Source organism: Agelaius phoeniceus, chromosome 1 (genome assembly GCF_051311805.1).
Source record: "Agelaius phoeniceus isolate bAgePho1 chromosome 1, bAgePho1.hap1, whole genome shotgun sequence".
Classification (NCBI taxonomy): domain Eukaryota; kingdom Metazoa; phylum Chordata; class Aves; order Passeriformes; family Icteridae; genus Agelaius; species Agelaius phoeniceus.
Window position 1 is genome coordinate 1,156,338 of NC_135265.1, and position 27,494 is coordinate 1,183,831.

At 62.1% G+C, this 27,494-nt stretch overlaps 3 protein-coding genes across 4 annotated transcripts in view; all 3 read right to left on the minus strand.

The window, feature by feature from the left end:
• Nucleotides 1–624: 624 nt before the first annotated feature.
• On the minus strand, nt 625–5,469 carry LOC143694665 (uncharacterized). The gene is made up of 6 exons (XM_077182544.1): nt 4,399–5,469; nt 3,478–3,562; nt 3,338–3,397; nt 1,705–1,876; nt 1,498–1,637; nt 625–1,001 (listed from the first exon to the last, which is right to left on the minus strand). Exons 1-6 carry the CDS (start codon nt 5,467–5,469, stop codon nt 847–849), a joined length of 1,683 nt encoding a protein of 560 aa, XP_077038659.1. The 3' UTR covers nt 625–846.
• Nucleotides 5,106–10,800, minus strand: LOC129125678 (D-serine dehydratase-like). Of its 2 annotated transcripts, none has more exons than XM_077182634.1 (8): nt 10,705–10,800; nt 9,451–9,618; nt 8,249–8,529; nt 7,449–7,635; nt 6,267–6,388; nt 5,996–6,185; nt 5,810–5,915; nt 5,106–5,739 (listed from the first exon to the last, which is right to left on the minus strand). In XM_077182634.1, the coding sequence occupies exons 1-8, from the start codon at nt 10,722–10,724 to the stop codon at nt 5,650–5,652; spliced, it is 1,164 nt and encodes a 387-aa protein (XP_077038749.1). In that variant the 5' UTR covers nt 10,725–10,800; the 3' UTR covers nt 5,106–5,649. The 2 variants fall into 2 exon arrangements, with proteins under 2 accessions (XP_077038749.1, XP_054497213.2); XM_054641238.2 differs by having other exon boundaries at nt 5,112–5,739; nt 9,451–9,600.
• Nucleotides 10,801–11,783: 983 nt separating this feature from the next.
• Nucleotides 11,784–27,494, minus strand: part of NBEAL2 (neurobeachin like 2) — a 30,213-nt gene continuing 14,502 nt past the window's right edge. The window contains exons 13-55 of the mRNA XM_077182713.1: nt 26,781–27,352; nt 26,559–26,691; nt 26,361–26,480; nt 25,949–26,279; nt 25,769–25,851; nt 25,566–25,658; nt 25,097–25,268; nt 24,556–24,689; nt 24,314–24,473; nt 24,138–24,240; nt 23,617–23,761; nt 23,337–23,495; nt 23,093–23,252; nt 22,851–22,936; nt 21,776–22,426; nt 21,525–21,703; nt 21,288–21,447; nt 20,473–20,610; nt 19,755–20,060; nt 19,513–19,662; nt 18,574–18,731; nt 18,369–18,493; nt 18,074–18,194; nt 17,831–17,988; nt 17,582–17,715; nt 17,391–17,498; nt 16,806–16,901; nt 16,604–16,728; nt 16,380–16,520; nt 16,169–16,299; nt 15,984–16,093; nt 15,787–15,904; nt 15,612–15,709; nt 15,417–15,533; nt 15,252–15,341; nt 15,025–15,134; nt 14,767–14,939; nt 14,364–14,458; nt 14,169–14,285; nt 13,926–14,087; nt 13,704–13,852; nt 13,318–13,453; nt 11,784–12,280 (exon numbers count right to left, since the gene is read on the minus strand). Coding sequence (XP_077038828.1) covers nt 12,176–12,280; nt 13,318–13,453; nt 13,704–13,852; nt 13,926–14,087; nt 14,169–14,285; nt 14,364–14,458; nt 14,767–14,939; nt 15,025–15,134; nt 15,252–15,341; nt 15,417–15,533; nt 15,612–15,709; nt 15,787–15,904; nt 15,984–16,093; nt 16,169–16,299; nt 16,380–16,520; nt 16,604–16,728; nt 16,806–16,901; nt 17,391–17,498; nt 17,582–17,715; nt 17,831–17,988; nt 18,074–18,194; nt 18,369–18,493; nt 18,574–18,731; nt 19,513–19,662; nt 19,755–20,060; nt 20,473–20,610; nt 21,288–21,447; nt 21,525–21,703; nt 21,776–22,426; nt 22,851–22,936; nt 23,093–23,252; nt 23,337–23,495; nt 23,617–23,761; nt 24,138–24,240; nt 24,314–24,473; nt 24,556–24,689; nt 25,097–25,268; nt 25,566–25,658; nt 25,769–25,851; nt 25,949–26,279; nt 26,361–26,480; nt 26,559–26,691; nt 26,781–27,352 — 6,912 coding nt within the window. The 3' untranslated portion in view covers nt 11,784–12,175. The remainder of the gene's footprint in view (nt 12,281–13,317; nt 13,454–13,703; nt 13,853–13,925; nt 14,088–14,168; nt 14,286–14,363; nt 14,459–14,766; nt 14,940–15,024; nt 15,135–15,251; nt 15,342–15,416; nt 15,534–15,611; nt 15,710–15,786; nt 15,905–15,983; nt 16,094–16,168; nt 16,300–16,379; nt 16,521–16,603; nt 16,729–16,805; nt 16,902–17,390; nt 17,499–17,581; nt 17,716–17,830; nt 17,989–18,073; nt 18,195–18,368; nt 18,494–18,573; nt 18,732–19,512; nt 19,663–19,754; nt 20,061–20,472; nt 20,611–21,287; nt 21,448–21,524; nt 21,704–21,775; nt 22,427–22,850; nt 22,937–23,092; nt 23,253–23,336; nt 23,496–23,616; nt 23,762–24,137; nt 24,241–24,313; nt 24,474–24,555; nt 24,690–25,096; nt 25,269–25,565; nt 25,659–25,768; nt 25,852–25,948; nt 26,280–26,360; nt 26,481–26,558; nt 26,692–26,780; nt 27,353–27,494) is intronic.

Sequence of the window (27,494 nt, forward strand, 5' to 3'; positions counted from 1 at the left end):
GGAAGGGAAGTTTGGGGTGACCTGGGAGCATTTTGGGGTTAGAAATGGCTTTTTCTGTCCCCAGTGCCACCTGCCTTGGGGTCTTTGGGGTGTCCCCTCCTCCTCCTCCCTGGGCTGGTCTGGGATGGGTGTGGGACACACGGACACCCCAGGACACATCCTGGTGACACACGTGGATGCCCAGGGACACAAATCCCAGGGACACACGGACACCTGATGGGTCCTGTCCTTGGGACGTGGCCCTGGGGACATAGGGACACCTGGGGACTCACATCTCAGGGATGCAGGGGCACATCTTGGGGACAAAGGGACACCTGGGGACACTTGGGCTACATCCTAGGGAGACACGAACACCCGAGGGGACTCATGGGCAGCTGGGGACACTTGGGAGACCCCAGGGGGCACATTCCAGGGACAAATGGACACCTGAAGGGACACATCCCATGGACACTGGGGACACCCAAGGGAACACATTCTGGGGACAGACACCTGAAGGGACTGTGGGAATACTTCAACACCTCAAGGAACATATCCCAGGGACACATGGACACCTGGGGACACCTGAAGGGACACATCCCTGGAACACACACGGACACACAGACACCTGAGGACACAAACCCTGGTGGCACCCAGTGACACGTTTAATGCCCCCACCCAGGCATCAGCCACCAAACATCCCAGTCCCACCCCCCAGAATCCCTACAAAAGTACAAAACCCACGTAAAAAAAATTCCCCAGGAATCCATCGGGAAGCGGGAGCACCGCCGGGAGCAGCCACCGGTGCGGCCCCGGTGTCGCCGGGGGTGTCACACGGCAGAGGTGATGTCCCCCGGTGTCCCCGCGGTGTCACACGGCGGAGGTGATGTCCCCCGGTGTCCCCGCGGGGCCGGGGCCGCGCCGGTCGCTGCCGGGCGCTCCCAGCTCCAGGAGCCGCTCCAGCTCTCCCGGCTCCTCCTGGCGCCGCGGGGATCCCGGGAGCGGGGAGGGACCCTCGGGGGGCGCTGTGGGGAGGGACGGGGTCAGCGCCCTGGAATCCACCCCGGGACAGACGGACTGAGGGGCGGGGGCGGCTCCTGACCCGCCTTGGGAAGTGTAGGGGACCCCCGACCCCATCCAGGTGCTCCCCGATCCCATTTGGGGGCTCCCCGACCTCATCCAGGTCATCCCATCCCATCCCATCCCTTCCACCCCAAAATTCTCAGGTGTCCCCAAACCCTTGGATGTCTCCCCAAACCCCTCCAGGGCTGGGTGTCCCTAAATGCCCCCAGGGCCGGGTGTTCCCAAACCCCCCCGGGGCCGGCTGTCCCCCAGTCCCCCAGATCTGGGTGTCCCCAAACCTGCAGGTGTCCCCTCAACTCCCCAGGGCTGGGTGTCCCCAAACCCCCCAGATCTGGATGTCCCCACACCCTCGGATGTCCCCCCATTCCCCCAGATCTGGGTGTCCCCACACCCCCAGGCCCGCCTGTCCCCCCCCACCCGCGGCCCCGGGGCGCTCACGGGGCTGAGGCGGCTCCAGGCCGGCGCTGTCCGGGCAGACTCCGCTGTCCCCCCGCTGCTTCTCCGCGTCCGCCGCCACGGCCGCGTCCCCCGTGTCCCGCGCCTTGTCCAGCTGCCGCTTCTTCCTGCAGGTGTCCCAGCTGCGGGGACACCGGGGCTCACCGGGGATCCCCAAACCGCCCCGGGCCCCCGGAACCCCTCACTCACCACTTGAAGGCCACGTAGGCCACGAGCCCCACGACGAGGCCGGCCAGGAGGGCGCAGTACAGGGGGATGATGTCCCCGGGGGGCTCGGGGGGGGCCCCCGACACCGGCGGGGTCACTCGGGGGGTCCCCGGCACCGGCGGGGTCCCCTCAGCGAGCGGCGCCGTGGCCTCGTCTGTGGGAGCCCCGGAAAGGGGAAAGGAATGAGTACATGGCGGCCCTGCCTCAGTTTCCCTCTGGAGAGGGGCAGGGGAGGCGAGCGGGGAGAAAGCCCCGGGTTTGGGGACAGCTGAGGGACGGTGAGGGGGAAAAGGGGAAACTGAGGCACAGTGAGGGGAGTGAGGGGGAAACTGAGGCACAGGGAGGGAGAGTGAGGGAAAAAAGGGGAAACTGAGGCACAGTGAGGGGGAAATGAGGGAAAAAAGGGAAACTGAGGCACAGTGAGGGGGAAAAGGGGAAACTGAGGCACAGTGAGGGGGAATGAGGGGGAAAAGGGAAACTGAGGCACAAAAAGGGGGAATGAGGAACAAAAGGGGAAACTGAGGCACGAGGGGAAACTGAGGCACAAAAAGGGGGAATGAGGAACAAAAGGGGAAACTGAGGCACGAGGGGAAACTGAGGCACAAAAAGGGGGAATGAGGAACAAAAGGGGAAACTGAGGCACAAGGGGAAACTGAGGCACAAGGGAATGAGGTAAAATGGGGGAAACTGAGGCAGAAAAAGGGAATGAGGTAAAAAAAGAGAAACTGAGGCACAGCATGAGGATACTAAAGTAGGATGTGGGGAAATTGAGGCCCAAAAGGGGAAACTGAGGCAGGACAAGAGGAAATTAGGGAACGATGGGGAAACTGAGGCACGACATAAGGAAAATGGAGCAGGATGGGAAACTGAGGTACAAAAAGGGGAAACTGAGGCACAAAGGGAGGAAATTGTGGACAGTGTGGGGAAACTGAGGCACAATGTGAGGAAAACGAAGCAGGACGGGAAACAGACACAATAGGGGACAGTGAAAGAAACAAGGGGAAACTGAGGCACAGTGTGGGGAAATCAAGGAATGACATGAGGAGAGAGGCACCTCGATGGGAAACTGAGGCACGACGAGGGGAAACAGGCATGAAAAGGGGAAATTAGGAGCAACTCAGGGAAACTGAGGCACAACAAGGGAAAATTGAGGCATAATATGGGGAAATGAAGGAACCACAAGGGGAAACTGAGGCGCAAAAAGGGAAAATTAGGGAACCACAAGGGGGCACAAAAAAGGGAAATTAGGGAGCGACAAGGGGAAACTGAGGCGCAAAAGGGAAACTGAGGCGCAAAAAAGTGAAATTAGGGAGCAACAGGGGGAAAATGAGGCACAAAAGGGAAACTGAGGCACAGAAAGGGAAACTGGTGCACGAAAAGGGGGAAATTAGGGAGCAACATGGGGAAACTGAGGCACAAAAGGGAAACTGAGGCACGAAATGGTGAAATTAGGGAGCAGCATAGGGAAACTGAGGCACGGAAAGATGAAATGCGGAGCAACGAGGGGAAATTAGGGAGCGACATGGGGAAACTGAGGCACACAAGGGAAACTGAGGCACACAAGGGGACCCTGGCCCAGCCCCTCGGTGCCCCCCCGGGTCCCGGTGCCACTCACGGCTGCAGGGCGGGCAGGGCGGGCACGGCTCCTCCGGCTCCTCCTCCGCGGGGCTCCGCGCTGCGGGGTTGGAGCATTTTGGGGTTTTTGGGGTCGTTTTTGAGGGTGTTTCTGGGTTCGGGGTGGTTCTGGGTACTCACTGCGGGCGCAGGGTGGGCAGCGGCTGTCGCAGGGCTCGGGGACACCGCGGGGACACGGGGGGCACCCCCCGCCCCGCCCCGGCACCTGCGGGCACAGCGGTCCTGCCTCAGTTTCCCTTCAATCCCCCAGTTCCCACTGGGAGCCCCCCAACCGTGGGAAAGGGGTTTGGAGGGGGGGATTGAGGGGCAGTAAAAACAAATGATGAGAAAGGGAGAGAAATAAAAGGGGAGAATCAAACGGGAAGAGTAAAAAAGGAAATAAATAGTAAATAAAAATGAGATAAAAGGTATTGGAATGGAAAGGAATGAAGAGAAATCAACGAAATAAAAGGAGGAGAAAGGAAGGGAAAAGCTGAACTAAATTAAAGTGGAAGGAAGAAAAAAACCGTGAAATGAAGGAAAAGAAAGGAAAAGAAAGGAAAAGAAAAGAAAGGAAAAGAAAGGAAAAGAGGATAAGTGAAGTAAAATAGTAAAGTAGGAAAATAAAGAAAGTAAAATAGGATAAGATGAAATAAACCAGGGAAAATTAAACAGAATTAAAAAGGAAAATAAAAAGTAAAAGAGGAAAATAAAGTGAGATTCAATAAAAGGAGAATGAAGTAAAAGAGGAAAATAAAAATAAAAGAAAAAATGAAAAAGATAAAAATAGAATTAAAAATAAAAGTAAAATTGTAAAAAGGAAAATAAAAAGAAAATAAACGAGGAAAATAAAAGGAAAATAAAGAGAAAAAAAATGGAGGAAAATGGAATAAAATGAAGGAAAAGGAACTGAACCGAAATGACCCAAATTTAACCGAACCAAACCCAAAAAACTTCAACAAAAGCCACGGAGCGAAGTGACCCGGAGCGCCCCGGGGCAGCGGGAGACCCGGCCCGTCCCATCCCGGTCCCGTTCCCCTCCCGCCCCCGTCCCGCCCGCACCGGGCTCAGCAGCAGCAGCAGCAGCGGCACCGGGAGCGGCCGCATCGCCGGCACCGGCCCGGGACCCGCTCCGGGCCGGGCCGAACCGGGGCCGAGCGGCGCCGAACTGCTCCGAGCCGCTCCGAACCGCTTCGGTCCCGTCCGGCACCGCTCGGCCCCGCTCCGTCCCTGTTCTGTCTCGTTCGGTCCCGTTCGGCTCCGCTGGGTCCCGGTTCGGCTCCGCTTGACTCCGCTGGGTCCCGGTTCGGCTCCGTTCAGCTCCGCTGGGTCCCGGCTTAGCCCCGTTGGGTCCCGGGTCGGCTCCGTTCGGCCCCGCTGCGTTCCGGCTCGGCCTCGCTCGGTCTCGGTTCGGTTCCCTTCGGTCCCGGTTCGGCTCCGTTCGGCCCCGCTCGGCTCCTCTCGGCCGCCCCGTCGCGCCTGGGCCGGGCCGGGATGGGCGTGGCTCCCCCGGGCAGGGCAGGGCGGGGCGCGCTCCCATTGGCTGCACGCGGCTCGAGGGGCGTGACCAGACATGGAGCCCCGCCCCTCACAACTCCGGGATCGTGGGTTCGAGTCCCGCCCATCGGAACTTGGGTCCAACTTGGACCGGGCCGGTCCGAACTGGGATAGAGGGCACCGAAGGGACGGCGTCACCCACTCCTCCCGCCACCTCCCCACGGCTCTTCCCCTCGGGAATAAGTGCCTGGAAGCGAGAGAAGCAGATTTATTGAGCCCCGATGTGGGTGCAGCATCCTGGAGTGGGCGCAGGGTGGGAATGGGTGCAGGGTGTGGGAATGGGTGCAAAGTGAGAATGGGTGCAGGGTGGGAATGGGTGCAGAGTGTGGGAGTGGGTGCAGTGGGAATGGGTGTAGGGTGTGGGAGTGGGTGCAGAGAGGGAATGGGTGCAGGGTGTGGGAGTGGGTGCAGTGGGAATGGGTGCAGAGTGTGGGAGTGGGTGCAGTGGGAATGGGTGTAGGGTGTGGGAGTGGGTGCAGAGAGGGAATGGGTGCAGGGTGTGGGAGTGGGTGCAGTGGGAATGGGTGCAGGGTGTGGGAGTGGGTGCAGGGTGTGGGAGTGGGTGCAGCATCCCATGTGGTTGCAGGACCCTGACGGGGCTGCAGGACCCCAGCGTGGGTGCACAGAGTGACTCGGAGCGGCTGCAGGGTCTCGCTGTGGGTGCAGAGCCTTGGTCCAGGGTGGGTGCAGGGTGCCCGGGTGGGTGCAGGGTCTGGGTGCGGCTGCATCCCCCTCGCAATCTCCTCTCTCTCCTCCCTACCAGCCGCGCACGGGGCGCCAGAGCTCCACCACCTTGCCGGCAGCGTGCACGAAGTACACGGGGTGCATGGCGGCCGTGGCACAGGCCTGTGACAGAGGGGACACCGAGCTGTGACACGGCGCTGGCACGGGGGGGACACGCGGGGCTGACACTCACGTGGAACGGGATCAGCGCCAAGGTGCTTCCCAGCGGGAATCGCTCGAAATCCAGCTGCCCATCCACGGCCTCCACCAGCCCGTGCTCCTGGGTCAGCCCCACCAGCCTGCGGGGACGCGAGGCACGGGTGTCACCTCCCGGCGCCGCCTGTCCCCTCCGCTCCCTCGCACGCCCCGCGGCTGTCACCTGAGCTGGGGGTGGCCCTCGATGGCCGCACAGCCCGGGGGTCCCTGGTCGCGGCCGTGCAGGCTCAGGGCGGCCCAGCCGCAGTCCAGCAGCAGCTGCCCGCGGTGGGGATAGTGCCCGATGACCCTGGTGAGGACACGGATCGCCACCTCCTCGGGCCGGCACGAGCCCAGCTGGGTCTGCTGCAGGTCTGCGGGGGACACGGGCTCAGCCTGGCCGCGTCCCACCCTCCCGGGGTCCCTCCCGGCCAGGGGGGTCCCGTCCCGCTCACCGTAGAAGAGGTAATTGCCCGGGTGCACCTCGGTGAGCTGCGACATCTCCGGCACCGGGTGGCTGCAGGACGGGGTGGAGCCGATGGTGGCCTGGGGACACGGGATCCCCGCCTGCCGCAGCCTGGGGGGGACACGGGGGGCACCCTCTGGGTGATCGGGGTGCGGGATGTCACCCCCGGGTCACCAGAGATGGGTCTGTCACCCCTGGGCATCACCGGGAACAAGAGCAGAGGTGGGTCCTGCACCTCTGGGTGCCCCAAACACTATGGGGAGCCATCCAGATGTGGCAGAGCCTCCCCCCAGCGTGCCAGGGAGAACTCAAGATGTGCTGGGGACACATCCAGATGTGCCCAGGTGCCAGCCAGATGTGCCTGAGAGCCCCCTCAAAGACTCAGGGCTGGTGGGTGTCCCTCCAGATCCCCCTCCAGGTGTGGCAGAGCCCTCTCCAGATGTGCCCAGCCATCCTCAGATGTGCCAGAGATCCACCCGTTTGAGCTGGACACTCCCCCCAGATGTTTTAAAGCACTCCCAGATGTGTCTGAGAACCCCCAGATGTGCTGGAGACCCCTCCAGGTGGTTCTGGGAGCCCCCAGATGTGCCTGGGATCCCCTCAGCTGTGCCAGGCCATTCCCAGATGTGCCAGAAATGCCCCCCAGATGTGTCAGGGCACCCCCAGTGGTGCCTGGCACCCCTCCCAGATATATCTGGACCCCCAGATGTGCTTGGAACCAGTCCCAGATGTGCCCGGGACCCCGGCAGATTTTGGGGAGGGGATGGGATCTGGGCTTTCCCCACCACCACCCGGTGCCACCACGGGCCGGTGGCCCCCGGGACGTGTCCCCAGGTGGGCACATCCCTGTCCCTGGCGTGGTGGGGGGTGGAGGTCCCTCCCCCTTTTCCCAGCAGGGCCCATCCGGCCGCAATTCCCCGCAGGATGCGGACCCCCGCCGGGATGAAAGGGTGACAGGCGGGAGGGAGGGGACAATGCCCCAGGTCACAGCCACATCAAAGGCCAGCGACGCCGCCACCACCCCCCGGTGCCCCCCGGGGGGGCTTTGAGGGCCCCTTTATGGGGGTGATTCGCATTTACAGCCCACAGCCGCGCCTTGGCAAGGGGACAGCGGCCGCCTTGACCCTTCCTGTCCCCAAATCCCCAAATCCTGCCCATCCCGGCCACTCACGCGGTGACGAATTCCAGCACGGCGGCCGTGGTGTCCCTGGCGATGGCCTGGATGGCCGGGATGTCGCGACAGCCGTAGGTGTTCCCGCAGTGGGCGTAGACCCCCACCAGTGTCACCAGCTCCGGGGAGCCCTGGGCGATGGCCCGGGCCAGCGCCAGCGCCTCGGGATCCGTGGGACGAATCCCGGCTGGAGAGGGGACACGAGCGTGGCAGGGGGTTTGGGGACATGACTGAGGGGACACCGGGACATCGCCCCCATGGAGCATCCTGGCGGTGGGAATGCGGGAATGGGGTCTGAAAGTGCCATGGTGGGGCTCTGGGGACATTTCTGCTGCATTTTCCAGGTGTGGCTGGGAAAAAGGACTTTGGAGGGGCTGAGAGGCTCCATCGTGGTTGGGATGGAGGATCTGGGGGCTTGGAGGGTACATGGGGATTCTTTCTCATGGAACATCCTTAAATAACGATTTTGGGGGGGGGGGGTGAGATTCTCCATCATGATTTTGATGGAGGGTCTGGTGGCTTGGAGGGACATGGGGATTCTTCCCTATGGAACACCCTTAAATAACGATTTTGAGGGGTTTTAGATGCTCCATCATGGTTTTGATGGAGGATTTGGGGGCTTGGAGGGACACAAGACATCCTCCCCCGAGGAACACCCTTGATTAATGACTTTTAGGGGGCTTTAATGCCCCATCCTGGTTGAGATGCCGGACCTGGGAGCACTCAGAGCATCCCACCCCACAGGACAGCACACGATGTCCCCTCCCTGCAGCCCGGGATGGGATCTGGGGCTCACCTACCCCGGGCATTGCCGCAGTCCAGCTTGAGCCAGACCAGCCAGCGCTTCCCGCCGGGCAGGGGGTTCTGGAGCAGCATCTCCAGCCCCTGGGGGCTGTCCAGGAGCACCTGGAATTGCTGCAGGCGCTGGGCCAGCGCCGAGCACTCGGCCAGGCGCCAGCGCGGCACAGGGAAGGCATACAGGATGTCATCGAAGCCCCCGGCCGCGAAGAAATGAGCCTCGGCCAGCGTGGACACCACGATGCCACGGCGGGTGCCACCCGTCGCCAGCTCCGCGCCCTCCCTGGGAATGCGGGAGTGAGGAGGAGGAGGAGGAGGAGGGAGTTAGGGTGGGGGGATACTGGGAATGAGGGTGGGGGGATACTGGGAATGAGGGTGGGGGGATACTGGGAGGAGAATGGGGGATACTGGGGGGACGGGAGTGAGGATCGGGGGATACTGGGAGTGAGAATGGGGGGATACTGGGAGTGAGGATGGGGGGATACTGGGAGTGAGGATGAGGGGATACTGGGAGGGAGGGTGGGGATTATGAGAGGGAGAGTGAGGAGGCTCCTGGAGGGATACTGGGGAGATGCTGCAGGGATGCTGGGGGAGAAGTTGGGTGGAAGAGAGAGGATGGGGGATACTGGGAGGATGGTGGGGGGATACTGGGAGGGAGGATGGGGAAATGCCTGGGGGGAAGGTGGGGCTGAGGAGGGGGTGCTGGGAGGGATTCTGGGGAGGTGCCTGAGGGAAGCTGAGGGGTGCTAAGGGGGGATACTGGGAGGGATCTGTAGGAATAATGGAGGGATACTGGGGAGGGGGAAGGTGAGGAGTGCTGAGGGGGGATATGGGGAATGCTGGAGGAATTCTCTGGGGGAATGTGGGGAGGATTCTGGAGGGATGATGGGGAGAGGCTGGCGGTGAAGCTGAGGAAAACTGGGGCAGGACTGGGAGATTCTGGGTGGGAAGGTGGGGTGTCCTGAGGGGGAGATGGGGAGACACTGGGACAGATACTGGGAAGATGCTGGACAAACTGGGGGACACTGGGGTGGGATGCTGATGGGGAGGATGGGGAGATGCTGGAGAAGGATTTTAGGGTGAGGATGGGGAGATGCTGGGGGAAAACTGTGTGAAGGCTGAGGGGTACTGAGGGGACCCAGAGGGATGGGGGGATTCAGGGGAGGCCCTGGGTGGCTCCTGGTGGCTCTGGGGTGGCACTCACAGGGTTTTGTGTGTTTTGACGTGGGGCCGCAGGCGCAGCCCCAGTGCCCGGCAGCGCTCCCGCATCCTCTCGGCGTTCCCGCGCAGCGTGGCCAGGTCCAGGGTCAGCGCCGGGGTGGGCAACTGCTCCAGGGGGGCTCCCAGCCACGAGCTGGGAATGTGGGGAGGGCTGGCAGAACCTGCTGTGAACCCCTGCCAACCTAAACCCACCCTGCACCCTCAGAACCTGCTGTGAACCCACCCTGGACCCTCAGAACCTGCTGTGAGCCCACCCTGGACCCTCAGAACCTGCTGTGAACCCCCCCAACCTAAACCCACCCTGCACCCTCAGAACCTGCTGTGAACCCACCCTGGACCCTCAGAACCTGCTGTGAACCCCCCCAACCTAAACCCACCCTGCACCCTCAGAACCTGCTGTGAACCCACCCTGGACCCTCAGAACCTGCTGTGAGCCCACCCTGCACCCTCAGAACCTGCTGTGAACCCACCCTGCACCCTCAGAACCTGCTGTGAACCCCTCCCCAACCTAAACCCACCCTGCACCCTCAGAACCTGCTGTGAACCCACCCTGCACCCTCAGAAACCCCCGGTGCCCACCTTACACCACCCTGCAGCCCCAGAAGAGGGTGCTGGGGGTCCCTGTCCCCAGGTGGGGGCAGTGGGATCCCCCAGGGATGTGGCCCTGGAGGGATTTTGGGTGGGGGTGGTGCTGGGGCAGCTCCAGGGTGTCCCTTCCACCTTGGGGTTTCCTGGAGTCAGGTGGATGCTGGGACTGGGGTATGGGAGAGTGGGAAACTGAGGACTGGGACACCTGGGACAAGGACACCTGGGTCACCTTGGAGAGGGATACTGGAAGCAGGGATACCTGGGATCTATGGAACAGGAACACTTGGGACTGGGGCACCTGGGACTGGGACGACTGGGACACCTGGGACTGAGACATCTGGGACTGGGAAAGCTGGGATTGGGAAATATGGGACTAGGACACCTGGAAATGGGTGGTCTGGGATGGGGACACGGGGCAGAGGGACACCTGGGGCTGAGACACCTGGGAAAAGGAGCACTTTGGGGGCGCTCCTTGGGACAGGATGCCCGGAGGGAGCTGTGTCACCCTGGGATGGAGCCATCTGAGCCAAAATCGGGGAACAGGGACACCAGTCCACCCTCCATCAGGACGGGAACGCCCTCCAGCAGCGTGTCCCCTCCGCCGCGGTGTCACCTGCCCCCGCGCGTGTCCCCTCCCGGCCCTGCCCACCTGTCCGTGCGTCCGTCCATGGCTCCGTCCGGCTGTCCCGGCTGTCCCGGCGGTGGCTGCGGTGGCGCCGCGGGTGCCCTCGGCCCCACGTGACGCCGTGGCACGGCCGCCAGAGCGGGGACAAGGGTCACTGCCAGCCGAGGGGCCTCGCCGGGGTGGCAGGGCCAGCGCAGGACACGCTCGGCAGCCGCGGCCAGGACAGGAGCGGCTGCCAGGGCCGGGCACGGCCGGAGCCGGGAGGGACGCGCAGGGAGCCAAAGCCAGAGCGGGACCGGCCGAGATCCCCCGGGCTCGGACACGGGACGGGGGGGCTGGGGCCACTCGTGCTCCTGACACGGGTGAGGGGCTGCTGGGGACCCACTGCCCCTGCCTGGGACACGGGGGACACAGCTGATGCTGCTGAGACCCCCTAAACTCGTGACACGTGTGGGGAGTTGCTGAGACCCCCCCCAAAACTCATGACACATATGTGGGGACCTGGTGAGACCCCCCCTAAACTTGTGGCATGGGGGTGCACAGCTGCTGAGACCCCCCCAGTTTGTCACACTTATGTACAGCTGCTGCTGGGGACCCCCACACTCATGACAGGTGTCTGTACAGCCACTGAGACCCCCCAAACTTGTCACACGTGCGTGTGGAGCTACTGAGACCCCCTAAACTTGTGGCAGGTGGATACAGAGCTGCTGAAACCCCCCCAAAACTTGTGGCAGGTGGGTACAGAGCTGCTGAAACCTGTCCCAACTTGTGACATGGAGGTTCACAGGGGCTGAGACCCCCCCACTTGTCACTCCAGGCTACAGAGCACCTGAGACCCCCCCCCCCCCCCCCACCATGACTCGTGACATGGACTCCAGGGTGGCTGAGACCCCCCCCACACTCATGACACGTGTGTGTGCAGCTGCTGAGCCCCCCTGCCCATAACAGGTGGGAACAGAGCTGCTGAGTCCTGCCCCACTGGTGGCACGAGTGTCCCCACGTCCCACAGCCTGTGCAGGACACCAGAGTGGGGGGACACAGAGGGACACACACAGGAGGGGGTGTGTCCCCATCTTGGGGCAGCCACGGGCCTCACACCTTGATTTCCCACAGATATATTATTATTATTAATTATTATTATTATTAATAACAATTCTTTTTCTGTAAAACCTCTAAAAATGGATAGAAATAAAAAATAAGGGGGGGGGGGGACCCACACGCTGCCGGCTCCTGGCCAGCGGGCACGGCGGGGGGGCTGTGCCACCCCCCTTCCCAGCGAGGGGTCCCCACCTCCTGCTGTCCCCACCCCGCTGTGACAACGGGGGAGGCGCCTCCCCAAAATCCAGGGGGGCTGCACACCCCAGCGGGGCTGCATAAGGCCACGGATGGCGGGCAGGACGGGGCTCTCCGGGCCCCCCTCGGTGCCCGGGGGTCCCCCAGTCCGTGTGGGGGGCACGGGGCCCCTGGGGCTGGGTGGGTGGCGGTGGGTGCCAGCCTAGGCCCTGCCCTCGGTGGGGTTGTATTCCGTCTCTCCGGCCGACACCTGGGAGATTCGCCGCGTGGAGCGCCACAGCCGCCGGTGGAACTGGCCCGGCCGCACCTGGGGACGGGGTGAGCGCCTTTCCCATCCCCAAATCCTTTATCCATCCCTTCCACGTCCCCATGCCATCCCAAGGTCTTCATCGCCTTCTCCATCCCATCCCATCCCATCCCATCCCATCCCATCCCATCCCATCCCATCCCATCCCATCCCATCCCAATCTCATCCCATTCCAAGATCCTCATCCCCTTCTCCATCCCCATCCCATCCCCTTGTCCATCCTCATCCTCATCCTCTTCATCCCCATCCCATCCCAATATTCTCATCCCCTTCTCCATTCCCATCCCATTCCAATGTCCTCATCCCCTTCTCCATCCCATCCCATCCCATCCCATCCCATCCCATCCCATCCCATCCCATCCCATCCCATCCCATCCCATCCCAATGTCCTCATCCCCTTTTCCATCCCATCCCATCCCATCCCATACCATCCCAGATTCTCATCCCCTTCTCCATTCCCATCCCATGATTTTCATCCCCTTCTCATTCCAATATCCTCATCCCCTTCTCCAGCCTCCTCCTCATCCCCTTCTTCATCCCCATTCCATCCCAAGATCCTCACCCTCTTCTCCATCCCCATTCCATTCCAAGGTCCTCATCCCCTTCTCCACCCCTTACTCCTCTCAGTTTCTCATCCCATTCTTCCTCCTCATTCCTTCCCAGATACTCATCTCCTTCTCCATCCCATCCTCTTCTCCTTCCCCATTTCCATCCTCATCTTCCTCCCGATCCTCATCCTTTTTTCCATCCCCATTCCCTTCTAGATCCTCATCCTCTTCTCCATCCCAATCTCTTTCCCAAAACCCTTTATCCAACCCCATCTTCATCCCCTTCTCTATCACTGTCTCCTTCCAGACCTTCATCCTCTTCTACATCCTCATCCCCATCCCCATCCTCATCCCACATTCCCTTCCCCACCCCACCCTGGTCCCCCTCAGCTCTGCAGAGGACACACCAATGTCCCCACCCAGGGGACACCCAGGGGACACTGAGCCACGTCCTCGTCCCACCCAGCCCTGGCTGGGGGTCCCGCTCACCTCCGCGGGCTGCCCAGCGCCCACCACGATGAGTTTTCCATCCTCCAGCCCCACCAGGATGTGGCTCTTCTCCTTGGTGACGGACACGCTGTGCACGGGCACCCGCATGGGCACGGGGGGCACGGCCGCCCTCAGGCTGGGAACACAAACCATGGCGTGGGACACCAGGCATGGTGTGGGACACCATGGCATGGGACACTATGGCACAAGACACCATGGCATGGACATCATGGCATGGGACACAAACCATGGCATGGGACACCATGGCATGGGACACCACAGAATGGGACACAAACCATGGCATGGGACACCACGGCATGGGACACCATGGCATGGGACACCCTGAGGGCGTGCTGGGGACAGGTCAGGGCACAGCCATGCCTCACCTTTGGAGCTCACGGATCTCCAGCCCACACTCCGAGGTCCCCAGCACCACGAAGTCCTCGGTCAGGCACATGGCTGTCACCTCCCGGTCCAGCGGGACGGAGGACAGGAGCTTCCCGTTCACCGAGTACAGGTGCAGCGCGAACCTCTCCTGCAAGGAGCACAGGGGGACCATGGGGCGGTGCCGGTGGCCGGGAGGGGACCATGGGGACACCTGGACGTACCTTGGAGCAGGAGGGCTGCCCCACGGAGGTTTGGGCCACCACCTGTCCCTCGGGCCCCACGGCCAGGTGGGACAGGACAGCGGGGGGACAGCTCTCGCCGGGCGGCCGCAGGGAGCGGATGAAGAGACCCCGGCGCACGGTGTGGGTGATGATGGTGCCGTCCTGGGGGAGGAAGGGGACACGGGGTGATGGTGGTGGTGGCACTGCCCATCCCACGCCCACCCCACGGCGCCACCAACTCACCTTGGAGCCGGACACGGCCATGTCCAGCTCGGTGCTGATGGCCACACACGTCACCTCGGCGTCATGGCCGTACAGCACCTGGACGGGTTTGGGAGCCAAGCCGCTGGAAAAGCCACCCTGGTGGTGGGGACATGGGGACATCAGTGACCTGCTGGCAGTGCCCATCACAAGCTTCCCCACTCCTCAAGCCCTTACCTGCTGTAGGACCTGCCACACCATGCAGGTGGTGTCCCGTGAGCCAGAAATGAGGTAGATGCCACACAGGTCGAGTGACAGGCAGGTGACAACATCTGTGACAGCCAGAGGGACACCATGAGGTGTCGGTCCCCTCCCACCACACTCGGCCCCTTGACTCCCAGGGATGGCACCATAATGTGTTTTTGGACGTGGAATTGCTGCCAATCCCATTCCAAGATGTGGATGCTGCTGCTCCTCACGCCACTGCAGATCTGAGGTTGGAACTGGGTGCCAGCCAGTCCCAGGAGACGGAGACACTGGGAGATGCCCCTCATGGTGTCACCTGCCTCCCTACAAACCCATCAGGGCATCATCAGATCATCATCACCATCATCATCACTACCACGGGAGGAGGACGTACCTATGTGCCGGGTGATGTGCCCCACAACCTTGCCTTTGGCCAGCGAGGTGACACGGAGGCTGTTGTCCCAGTGTCCCCCGCTGAAGAGCAGCTTCCCGTCGGGGGACACGGCCAGCGTGCGCGAGCTCAGGTCAGCCCCGGGGGCGAAGGGGCCCTGCAGGAAGCGCTGGGTCCTGTGGGGAGGATGTGGGAAGGTGGTGGTGGATTGGTGGCACCTCCAGGGACCATCTCTGGGGACCCCGTGCCCCAGTGACTCACTTGGCGTTGGTGACAGTGGGGTCTTTGGTGAAGCTGAAGTAGTTGGAGATGTTCTTGTCGTAGGGCAGCCAGTTATGGGTCCCCAACAAGCCGTTGGCACTCACGGTGACCTGGGCAGAGGGGCAGGGGAGGTGACACCGCCCTCACTGCTGGGATCCTCCCTGGTTTGGTGCTGGGCCCCCCTGGACCAGCAAAACATCCCTGTGCCTCAGTTTCCCCACACTCACCAGGATGTCAGGGGATCCCTGAGTGATGAAGGAATGTGCCTGGTTCTTGGGGACCACGGCCTGCACCAGGGCCACCCCATCACTGATGCCCTGTGGGGACACAGCAGCTGCTGGGCACCCTCCTGGCCACCCCACCCCTCCCAGGGACCCCGGGGGTGTCCTCACCTCCACAAAGAAGGACTTGAGCTGGCCCAGGTTCTCGAAGACGTTGGGGGAGCGGGTGTCGAGGGTGGCCAGCCTGCGGGCGGCGCTCTCTGCTGACAGCCGGGCAGGGTGCGGCTCCTGGGGGGACAGGGCACCCATCAGAAGTGGGGGAACCTCCAAAAGCAACTGGTTTTGGGGGCTGGGGGTCTGAGCTACCTTGAGCAGCTGGCAGGGCGTCTGCCCAAAGTTGCTGATGATGCCCTCCAGAGCCTTGCGCTGCGTCTCGTCGGTGATGGCATCCAGGTCCACGGCCCCTGAGGGTGGGGACAGTCACAGCCCTGGAGGGACAGACCCCTGGAAGGTGTCCCCCTCCCTCTGCCCCTCAGCTCACCCTCGTAGGTGCAGTAGTAGAAGACGTTGAGAGCCTCCACGGCGGCCGGGCCGCGCTGCTTGTACCCAAAAATGAGGTCGATCCACTCATGGAGGTGGGCGGAGACATATTCCGACTCCTGTCCGAGGATGGGGTGTCAGGGTGGGGTGGGAATGGCCCTGGAACACCCCCAGGGCTGAAGGGGTTCCCCATCTCACCAGGGCTTTGCGGTGCTGCTGGATGAAGTCCTCGCGGGAGCGCGCCCACCGCGGCAGCACCACGTCCCCAACCTTCTCATTGGAGAGCTGGAGGCAGCCCAGGTCAAAGCCTGCGGGCAGGACGAGGACAGTGAGGGACACAGACCCTGCTGTGCTCCCCTGGTGGTGACAATGGTGTCCCTTACCGTTCTGGTTCTCCAGGAACTCCGGGAAGTAGAAGAACTCCGGGATGAGCTCCTTGACATCCACTGGGTTCTCCATGCGGGCTTGCCACGCCGCCGGCACCGAGTGGAACTGCCGGTCCGAGCAGTCAAACCTGGAGGCACAGCACACCTGGCTGCAGCCTGGCTGTCCCCACGATGTCCCCTCTGCAGGACCCACCTGCCAGGCGCCCACCTGCCGCTCTGCAGCTGGATGTGGAGCGTGGTGAAGGGCTCGGTGCGGATCAGGTAGTGCATGACCCCGGCGGCGTTGGAGTAGTGAGTGCCGTAGTGGAACTTGTCCACCGTGCCCGTGGGGTCCTCGAAACTCTCGTACCTGCAGGCCAGGTGGGATGGGGTCCACCAGGAGCTGGCCAGGTGCTCCCTGCATCCCCCGCCCTTGGTTTGTGGGGTACTCACTTCTCCTTGACGTCGCGGGCGTGCCGCTCGTTGGCCACCCCAATGGGCTTGGACAGGTCCCGGAACACAGCTGGGTTGGTGAGGTCCAGGGTCTCCGAGACATAATCCCGCAGGATCCAGGGGAACTGGGTGGGGGCGGGAGGTGGGTGAGCTGCGGGGGCACCGGGTCAGTGTGGGGACAGGGGGGGACACGGGGGCTCACCACAGGGTACTGGGACAGGTCGTTGTAGGTGCGGCCCGCGATGGTGTTCAGCTGCATGAGGTACTCAAAGTTGGAGATCTCCCGCAGGACCCATTTCTGGAGAGAAGGGAGAGGGAGGAGATGGGCTTGTGGGGAGAGGAGACAGGGCAGACACCCCCCACCGCATGGCAGTGCCTGTCCCTTGGCCATCCCTGGTTTCAAAATTGTCCCCAGTCTTATGGCCATCACTGGTCCTGCAGCTGTCCCCAGAACTGTGGCCATGTCCACCCCATGGCCATCCCTGGTTCTACAGTCACCTCTGGTCCAATGGCCATCCCCATCCCATGGCCATCCCCTGTTCCATGGCCATCCCTGCTCTCAGACCATCCCATATCCCACAGTTGTCCTTTGTCCTATGATTGTCCTCACCCCATTGTCAACCCAGGTCCCATGGCCACTCCCAACAGCCATCCTTCATCCTGTGTCCAAATCCATGTCCATGTCCATGTCCATCCCTGGTCCCATGGCCCCCCCATGCTGTCACCCTCCCTTTTCCACCTGGGAAGGGGGCACACAGAACATGGATGGGCAGGGTGGAGCTGGTACCTGTGTGAGCCCCGAGGCTTTGAGCAGCTCCTGGGGGGACCGGCTGCCGAAGTAGGTCTGGTTAGGGGGCCGCAGACCAAGGATGCTGGAATACACCTTGTTCCTCACCTGGAGGGGACAGAAGGAGCTGCTGGAGCTCGGGCAGAGCTGAGGTCCTGGGAGGGAGCTGGGAGGGGATGAGGGGTCCCCACCTTCTTTCTGAAGTTGAGGAAGTAGTTGGCCTGGTCGATGAAGAAGAGCTCGAGGGCGGAGCGGCGCAGGTTGTAGCGGCGCAGGTGGACCTCGCGCAGGTGGGACAAGGGGCGCTTGAAGTCGTAGCCGATCCCTGCCGAGGGTGGGGGCACGCAGAGCCCCCCAGGGATCACCATCCCGCCATTCCTGAGGCAGGGATGGGGTGGGGCAGGGGTTCCTCACATCCCCCAAGGAGCTCCCGCCGTTACCTCCCTCCGTCTCCTCCTTCTCGCTGCTGCCGTCGTAGAAATACACGTGCTGGGTTGTCACCTCCAGGCGCCCAGGGACCACGGCCACCGTCGTGATGAGCTCGCAGTCCTCCGACACCACCAGCTTCTCCCGCTGGTTCTGCTCCTTGGGCTCAGCCCTGTGCGGCACAGTGGGGTGAGGACACTCTGGTGACACCCCCAGCCCGGGTCAGCCCGTGCTCTGGCAGGGGTGGGGTCACTCACTGGTTGTCCAGGACAGGGAGGTCCTCCTCGGCCAGCTGGTCATCCTCCAGCTCGCTCACCTTGGCCTCCTTGGCCATGGCGAGCGGGAGGGACTCGGCGGGGTTCTGGAGATGGTCAGCTCCTGAAATGAGGAGGGGGTCAGCAGGACCCATCACCCCCCTGAGCTGGGGGCAGCTCCTGTGAAGGGCCCCCAAATTCAGCGCTGTCCATGTCATCTCCCAGCCCAACCCCACCGGTGACATCCCTTGCCCATGGCACAGGAGGACCCACAGGTGCCCCAGTGCCACCACCTCACCCAGATTGTCCCGTAGGGCGCTGGCCTCCAAGTGCTGGTCAAAATTGAGATTGGGCACCAGCTTCAGCCTCATCCTGGAGTAGGTCTCGGCACTTGACAGCTTCCAGCGAACCTCTGGTGGGTTCCTGGGGGACAGCTGGGGGTGAGGCACCCTGGGGACCCCCTGGCTGTGCCACCCCTCCCTGGGGACGGGGCGGGGACTCACCGGTCGGCCCAGGCGGAGCGGGGCGAGGTGAGCAGGCGGCACAGGGAGCGCCACTGCTTGAGCACGGTGCTGTGCTGGTTGTTGGCCTGCTTGAGGACGTTGGCGTGCCGCGCGTTCTCCGCCTTGCAGCGCTTCGCCGCCGGCTCCAGCACCAGCTCCTGCCGGGGGGGCACCAGAGTGAGGTGACAACAGGGCTGGGGATTGGGGACATCCATAGGTGATGTCCTCAGAGTAAGGAGAACATCGCCAGATGATGTGGTTGGGATGAGGAGTGTATCCCTGGGCTGATATCCCCAGGATGAGGAGCACATCCCAGGGATAATGTGTCTGGAACGAGGAGCACATCCCTAGGACAGTGTCCCCAGGAGGAGGAGCCCTTCCTGAAGGCAATGTCCCCATGGGGTGAAGAGCACAACCCCAGGATTAATACTACAGGGAGAGGAGCACATTGCTAGAATGACATCCCCGGGGTGAGGAGCACATTCCCTGCATGACATCCTTGGGGTGAGGAGCCTGTCCCCAGGATAAGGAGCACATTCCCTGCATGACATCCTTGGGGTGAGGAGAATGTCCCCAGGCTGAGGAGAACCCAGAAAGACATCCTAGAAGTGAGGAGCATGTACCCAGGCTGAAGAGCACATCCCCTGGATGACATCCCTGGAGTGAGAAGCATGTCCCCAGAGTGAGGAGCACATCCCTGGATTGTCACCCTGGGAGTGAGGAACAGCTCCCCAGGCTGAGGAGCACCCAGAGTGATATCCTAGGGGTGAGGAACCTGTCCCCAGGATAAGGAGCACATCCCCTGGATGACCTCCTGGGGGTGAGGAACATATCCCCAGGCTGAGGAGCACCCAGAGTGACACCCCAGGGGTGGGCAGTGTCCCCAGGACAAAGAGCACCCCTCAGGGTGACATCCTGGGGACAAGGAGGCGGCAGTACCTGGAACAACTTGCGGCTGGCCGCCTTCTCCTGCTCCCGGCGCTGCGAGCTGCTCATCATGGCATCGTAACAGGCGTTCCAGAAATTGGACATCAGGTCGTGGCTCCTGGCGAACGTGTCCATCTCAAACTGGGCCATGGTGGGCTGCACCTGCACAAGAAGAGAGGCATTCCCAGGGCTCGGCACCCAGCACCCCTCATCCAGGCAACCCCACAACAACCATCCCGCCCCACGGCACCCACGTGCTTCTCGATGAAGCCCCTCCACTCTGGGGTGGTGCAGAAGAGCTGGAAATCCTCGTAGAAGGTGGGGCTGCCGTTGGTGGGCGGCAGCGAGGGCAGGAACTGCTGCAGCTGCAGGGTCTCGTAGCACTGATCCATCAGCGTGCGGATGATGGGCACCAGCCAGGAGAAGGTCTCCGACCTGGAGTCCAGGGAGCGCCGCAGGGGCGTCTCCAGCTTCCCCAGCAGGTAACAGGCCTCGTCCCTGCGCGGCGCCGACGTGGTCTGCAGGAGGCTGTGCAGCTTCACGTAGGCCAGGGAGTGCAGCTGGGGGGACAGGGGACGTCAGGCGGGGCCACCTTTTGCTTCTTTTCACTATAAGCAAATTTCTTAAAAGAAGGGAGGTCTTAAAGAGTTGAAGCCGTAATTAGAGGTAAATTGCTGTCCTAGGGGAAGATTTGTTCCACTTCCTCATTCATTTTCATTAACATGTAAGAGTTAGCAAAGAGTGTTTTAAGTACACTACACGTTATGCCAGTTTATATTCATTTGTTTTGTGCCTCTCAAGTAACATGATGAGAGCTAACCCAATTTATTACAACAAACTATGCAGGTAATTGGAACCATGTTTAGATCAAATCTATCACCACATTAAACCTCCATTTAAAATGAGTAGCAAATGGACTTCAGAGTGTGCTCAAATGTACCAGAGAGCGGTGCCCAGGGAGGGGTGACCCACCTGGGGGTCCTGCAGCAGGATGTACCCCACGAGCACCCGCAGCCCCGTCTGCGCCATCTCCTTCAGGTCCGAGGTGCCGTTGGCCAGGTGGTGCCACACGCCCAGCTTGTCCAGCAGGCTGCTGACCCCCTCGTAGATCTGGGGGGACACCGTGAGCCCCCGCCCGGGCAGGAACCCCAGCCCTGCCGAGCCACCGGCCCCGTCACCCAGCCCTCCTCGGATTCGGGTTTGGGTTTATGGTTAGGGTAGAACACAACTCGTGACAAACCGGGTTTGGCATGAGGTTGGGGCTCAGGATTAAGTTCAGGGGTCAGGTTTAGGGGTAGAGGACTGGAGTTAGGATTCATCTTTAGGACAAAGGTATAGCAGTAAAGTTTAGGATTAGGATGTAGGAAGTACAGTGAGATTACAGGCTGTGAGTTAAGGTTAGGGTTTAGGTTTACAGAAAGAGTTAGGGTTAAGATTAGGATTAAGGGTTGGGTTTTATGACGAAGATGTGGAGTTAAGGTTTAGGATCATGATCTAGGAGGAACAGTTAAATTGAGAATTATGGGTTAGGATTAAGGTTTAACGATTAGGATTGGGGTTCAATTTATGATTACAAATAAGGCAGAGGTTATTTCCTAAAATTAGGATTAGGCTTTGATTTAAATCTAGGATTGAGGCCGAGGTTATTTCCTAAGGTTAGGATTAGGCTTTGATTTCAATTTAGGAATAAGTCTGAGGTTATGTTCAAGTTCTGCAGGTGGGGCTGGTTTTAGGGCCAGGGTTGACATGAGGGATTAGCAGAGGAATCCCTGCTCACTCCCATCCACCTTCTCACTCCACAGGGCCTGGTTGTTGTGTCCCTCGGAGAAGAGGAAATCCTGGAGCAGCCGCAGCAGCTTCAGGGCGTTGTGGGTGAGCCCGGGCAGCGCGGCCGGGCCCGACTCCTTCAGGTCGGTCAGCGCCGACTCCAGCATCATCTCCAGCAGGCTGTGGGACAGCAGCAGCAGCAGCTCCAGAGGGTGCCCTTCCCTCAGGATCCACCCCGGCACACGGGAGGGCCTCACCTGCGCTTGATCTCGTCTGGGGGCCGCACCAGCTCGCAGGCCGTGCCCAGCTTGGTGAGCACGGAGAAGACCTGGCCCCGCTCCCTCCAGGCTGCCTCGTCCCAGCCCTCCACCCCGCGCCACGTCACCGAGAAGATGATGTTGGTCAGGAGGTTGCACAGCTCCTCCTCGGGGGTTTGCTGCCAGCGGAGAGCAAGGTGAGAGGCGCCCACAGTGCCCCGGGATGGTGGGGACGAGGGTTTGGGGCTCACCTGGGGGTTGCTGGTGTTGGAGACGTTGTCGCTGGGCAGCACATCCTGGTAGCTGCTCTCATCCAGGACGTTGGACAGGCTGGAGCTCTTGCGCGCTCGCATTCCCGGGAAGGGCTTGAAGCTCTCCAGGGGTGAGGGGGTGCCGGGGCCGCTGGCCGGGGTCTGGGTGCCGCTCTCGGCCGTGGCCATGGAGCTGGTGCTGGCCAGGTCCAGCCCCAGGTCGAAGGGCGAGGTGGAGAAGGGGGACAGCGGGTGGTAGACGCCATCGAAGGCAGGACCGTCCCCGGGGTTGGAGGACGAGCGGCTGGCCCGGTCCGAGGAGTCGAAGGACTTGAAGTTGTAGGAGTGGAAGGACTTGGTGCGGCCGCTCGGGGAGATGGAGAGGTCGGAGAAGCCCTCGGAGAGCTCCTGGTCTGAGGCCTCGTATCCCAGTGGGAGGAAGACATCGAGCTCCTGGAGCTCGGTGGGCGGCGGGCTCGTCCCAGAGGGCTCGGAGAGGCGCAGCAGCTCCGGGCAGCCCGCGGGGCTCAGGCTGTGCTGGCGGCACTCGTAGGACTCCTTCACGTAGAGCTTGGTGAGCGTGTCCTGCCAGCCAGCCAGCCTGGCCAGCTGCTTCACCAGGTCCTGCTGTGCATAGATCAGGTGGAAGAGCTGCAGGAGAAGGAAAAGGAGATGGAAAATGAAGGACACTGGATGCTGCTGCCCCAGCTCTTCCTCTCCCAGGAACAGGAGCACCCCAGATCCTCCATAACCATCACGGGGTGCTGGAGCTGCACCATTTCCATGCTGGCTGATCCGTGTCACCACCATCCCCATGGCAACCATTTTTGGGCACAGCTGGGTGTCCAAGGAGCTCAGCCCCGGGGTGACACCTCTGTCCCCTCTCCCAGGAACAGGAGCACCCCAGATCCTCCAAAACCACCATGGGGTGCTGGAGCTGCACCATTTCCATGCTGGCTGATCCGTGTCACCACCATCCCCAAGGCCACCGTTTTTGGGCACAGCTTGGTGTCCAAGGAGCTCAGCCCCGGGGTGACACCTGTGTCACCTCCCTCTGTGTCCTGGCCCCGCTCACCTTGCGGCAGATGTCGAGTCGGATGCTCAGCTCAGCCCGGTGGGACAGGTACACCACGGCCACCAGGTCCTTGTAGTTGGGAGGGTCTGTGGACAAGGAGAGTCAGCACAGTGGTGGGACACTTCCTGCTGTCCCCAGAAGCCACCAAAGACCCAGCCCAGCTGAGCCTCGTGGGAAGCCACCAGCGATGATCCCATGGCACATAGATGGGATGGTGGCCTGGTTTCTCTGGCACACGGTACCTGCCCCCAGGACCTGCTCCGAGAGGCAGCGGAAGAGCAGCATGGAGCCGGGAATGTCGCTGAGGTAGGAGATGAGCCCGTGGTACCCGATGTCCTTCAGCTTCAGGCGGCTCTTGATGCGCTCGGGGACCTTCTCGTACTTCAGCATCTTGTAGAGGACCTGGTGGGACAGCGACAGGAGGCAACGTGGCTGTGACATCCCTGCTGGGGGCAGCAGGAGGTGGGCGTTGGGGACCTGCCCTACCTTGAAGACCCTTTCCCTCACTTCATCCGAGAACCTCTTCTGCACCAGCAGGGAGAAGAGCAGCTCCACGTGGCCTGGCTCGAAGAGGAAGGCGAAGAGCTGCTCCTGGGCTGGGGAGCCCTTCAGCAGGCTGTGGATCACCTCCAGCGCCCCACACACCTGCAGGACACCTAGATGGTTGTCCACTGCCCTCTGAGTGTCCCACTGGGATCTCAATGGCTTCTCCCCAGCCCATGATTCACTGAGGGGTTTGGGGACCACAGCGTGGCCGGTGACACACCTGCTGCTCATCCTGTCCCCCTGCCAGGTAGTTCAGCAGGCTCTGCATCTCCTCCCCGGAGAAGCTCCTGCAGAAGAAATCCTTCACCAGGCTGAAAAGGGATGTCTGCACCGTCCTGATGTCATCGGTGGCCGTGGTCTTCTCCCTGGAGGTGTTGATCAACAGACACGTGTGGGTATGTGTCCCTTGTCACCCACCACCCACTGCCAGCATCATCCCAAATCCAAACACAAAGCCCGAGGAGCTCCAGGAATCTCCTACCCCTGGGAACATGTCCACCCCACACATTTGGGTCTGCTTGTTGCAGGAGCCCCACACTCTTGGTGGCTGCTGGGGGTAGATTTTGGAGCTGGGCACAGGCTCAGGGATGGCACATGGAAGGTCCTGCACCCACCACAACACTCCCACTCTGGTAGGAAGGATATTACCCCCCAAAAATGGTGTTTAGCCAAACCACAGCTCCCAGGGGTGAAGCCCACCCTGCCAGCATTCCAGGATTCCAGCCCTGTGGGGCAGCTGACCCGTAGTAGGTCCGGATGGAGTCCAGGATGAACTGCACCCCGTACTTCTTGCGGATGCGCTGCTTGTGGTCCTTGACCACGCTGGCCAGGTACTGGATGTGACCTGCAGGGGGAAGGTGTCAGGATCCCATGGAGCCAGCGTGGGATGGACATTCCCAGGCAGTTCCTGCTCCCACCTAAGCGCACGGCGAAGTCGCTGTTGCTCCAGATGCGGAAATCAAAGAGCAGGTGTTGGTAGAGGAGGTGCAGCAGGAACCCGCTGCCCTCAGAAGCCACCTGCTCCATGAGGATCTGCGAGGCCACCAAGGTGCTCATGTCCAGCAGCGTGCCAGGGACCTGTCACGGGTGACAGGGGACATCTTCCAGCCCCTTGGGAACAGCAAGGATGGTGGGATGGGGTTTTGGGAGCCTCCCAGACCTTGTGCAGCAGCGCTCCGATGATGGCCGGCCCGTGGCACTGCACCAGGCTCTCCTGGTTCACGGCGTGGTTCCGCAGGAAGTTCTTCACCAGCAGCAGGAAGGCGGCCACGCTGTTCCTCTCCAGCCTGCTCTCTGCAGGGCACCAGCACCTGTGAGCCCCAGGCCCACCCAAACCCCTGCCTGGAGATCCCACGCTGCTGTCTCTCCAAACTTTTCACCCTGTTCTCTCCTGCTTTCCCCAGATTTAAGGACATGGAAGTCTTTGCCACTTTCAGCTTGGGAATGAGCAGCTGGATGTCGGGAGAAAGCACATTCCACCCACACCAAAGGTTCCTGGAGCCATCCTCACCTTCCCAGAACTGTTTGTTTGTGACTAACTGGAACCCAAGGGGTTCCTCCATTACCCTGTAACTCCTGGAGCCTCAGGCAAGACCTCTCCTGCCCGTGGTGGACACCGGCCAGGCCCAGGAACCCCTCCGTGGTCACCTCCAGCCACCCAAGCAGGACAGCTCCTGCTTCACATCCCCTGAACTCCTCACCTGAGGACTTTCCCAGTGGGATGAGCATGCCCTGGGCGTTCCTGGAGGACGTCAGCTCTGGCCCCACCAGGTCGTTGGTCTCCTGCTCATCCTCGGGCTCCTCCGTTTTGGACACCACTTGCTCGAGCAGGGGCAGGAGCACCCCCATCCCACCCACACAGTTGACCACGTCCTGGGGGAGGGAGGGAGAGGCTTTGCTGGGTGGTGACAGCAGCATGGAGGAGGAGGAGGTCCATGGCACCTGGGGTCCCCAAAAGTCACCTGTTCCCCTGCACCACCCACAGTGCCCATCCTGGATAATGAGGACCCATGGGACAGATGGGGGTCATGGTGGACCCAGAACCATGGGCAGAGTCCCTGCAGGGTCCAGGGGACCTCTGGGGGTCCTGCCCTGGGACTGTGCCCCAGGAGGGACCCCCTGCCTCCAGGCCATGGGCTGGACAGGTCACCCACCCTGTGCCCAGCCTACCTTGATGTCCCAGTTGACCACCTTGTGTCCCGTCAGCCTCCCGTCCAAGCTGTGGCTGGGGGACAGGTCCAGGCAGATGTTGTTCCTGCAGGCCTGGAAGAGAACACCGTGGGAGCATCCTCATGCTCCTGGACATGTCCCTGGTGGCACAGGGTCCACCAGTGTTGTCGCTGTCCCCAGGGGGGTGGGACACCTCTCCTCACCTGGGGGGTGTAGTACAGCAAGAGTTTACTGCTGAGCTCCACCAGGTCCCCTTCCAGTGTGAACAGGGATGTGACATTTGGTCCTGGAGGAGAGGGCTGGGGTGAGCTGGGACATGGTGGAGGAGACCCCGGTCACCACCAGCACCCTGGGGACATTCTCCATGTCCCACCCTGACACACCTGCACAGAAGAGAGCCTTGACCTGGGCTTGCTGCAGAGCCTCACAGAAGATGGCCACGGAGCCCAGGTGACCCTCCAGCGAGGTGGGGCTGCCCCACTCCGTGTCCTGGCTTCCGGCCGCCGTGGTGGCCACCACCCCCTCTGTGGGCAGCTGGGTGGGGGTCCAAGAGTGGGGACCGAGGGTGGCAGGGACGGACTGGGAGCGTCCCAGCACAGGGTGCTGGGTGAAGACCAGCTCTGGCCCGTGGGGTGCCGGAGGGTGGCTGGCAGCCGTGGCGGCCGTCGTGGTGGTCCGGTGGCCCGCGGAGCCGATGCAGCAGGAGGTGAAGGACTGGGAGGGAGAAGGGATCACACTCAGCCCCCAGTGAGGCCATGCAGAAGGGTCTGGGTGGGTGCTGGGAGGATCCCCCACCTCGTGGAGGGAGGGGAAGCGGAGCTGTGCCGTTTTCCGCAGGTGTCCATCAGCGTAGATGCTGACGATGTTCTGGCCGAAGGGCCGGCGGCCGGCCACGTGGACGATGTCAACACAGTGCTGGGGGGACAGAGAGGGACATCAGGGCATTGTGGTGTCCCTGCTGGGGACAGGGACGGGGATGGGGGTGATCCTCACCCAAGCAGAGTCGTTGAAGGGAAACTCGGGCAGTGCCACCGTCATGTAATCCTTCTTGGTGCACACGGCCACCACCAGCACGCCGCCCGCGGTGAAGAACGCCTCAAAGCCCGTCCCGCCCGCCGTGAAGAAGCTGGTGGAGAAAACCATGGAGAAAACCACGATGGGGATGGTGCTGCTGCCCCTCCCCACCCTCACCTCACCCCCTCCAGCGAGCATCACCTGTAGAGCTGCCTCCTCTTCGGCCTCGCCGGCGGCTCCGGCTCCTCCTCGCTCAGGCACAGCCAGGCGTGAAAGGCGAAGGCGCCGCCGGGCCACTTCTGGATGGTGGGCACCATGATCCCGGCCATGCCGGGGCTCAGGTCGAAGCTCTGCAGTGCCCGGGGAGGCCCCTCGCCCCTGGCCATGCCGGACAGTGCCCGGATGACCGGAGCCACGTAGGGATGAGGGCCCCGGCCCCGCTCGCGCCGCAGCAGCCGCAGGAGCTGCCGCAGCTCCCCAGGCCGGATGGAGAGGCTGCCCAAGGAGCGCAGCAGCTCCAGCAGGTTTTGGGAGCAGGCGCTGGGAAGAGCTGGCTCGGTGGCCAAGGCAGCCAGCAGGGAGCCCACCATGCCTGCCTTGACGCAGGTGAGGCGGCTGGGCAGGGAGGCCTCGCAGAGGCGCCGCAGCCACGCCGACAGGAACAGCTGGAGATCCCGGCACTCCAGCGCCGGCAGCCAGGCCAGCAGCATCAGCAGGGGCTGCTCGTTGCAGATGGGACGCACTGGGAAGGAGCTGTGGTCACCCTCCACTGCCTGCAGGGACACGAGAGGGGGTTGGTGCAGTTCCAGTGCTTGGAGAGGAATGGATCCATCCCAGGCAGAGACCTTGTGTAGGCCCTTGTGCATCCAGAATGCTGGAGACTCCCATGCAGCCAGAGTTTGGGGACCCCAGACA

Coding starts and splice junctions, on each gene's coding strand:
- LOC129125678 (XM_077182634.1), bottom strand. CDS start 10,724: ATGGACGGACGCACGGACAG. Junction 7,636..8,248: donor GGACTGCGGCAATGCCCGGG/GTAGGTGAGCCC, acceptor TCCCCTCTCCAG/CCGGGATTCGTCCCACGGAT. Junction 5,916..5,995: donor GAGGGCCACCCCCAGCTCAG/GTGACAGCCGCG, acceptor GCGTCCCCGCAG/GCTGGTGGGGCTGACCCAGG.
- LOC143694665 (XM_077182544.1), bottom strand. CDS start 5,469: ATGGGATGCTGCACCCACTCCCACACCCTGCACCCACTCCCACACCCT. Junction 3,398..3,477: donor CTGCCCACCCTGCGCCCGCA/GTGAGTACCCAG, acceptor CCAACCCCGCAG/CGCGGAGCCCCGCGGAGGAG. Junction 1,638..1,704: donor GCCTACGTGGCCTTCAAGTG/GTGAGTGAGGGG, acceptor GTGTCCCCGCAG/CTGGGACACCTGCAGGAAGA.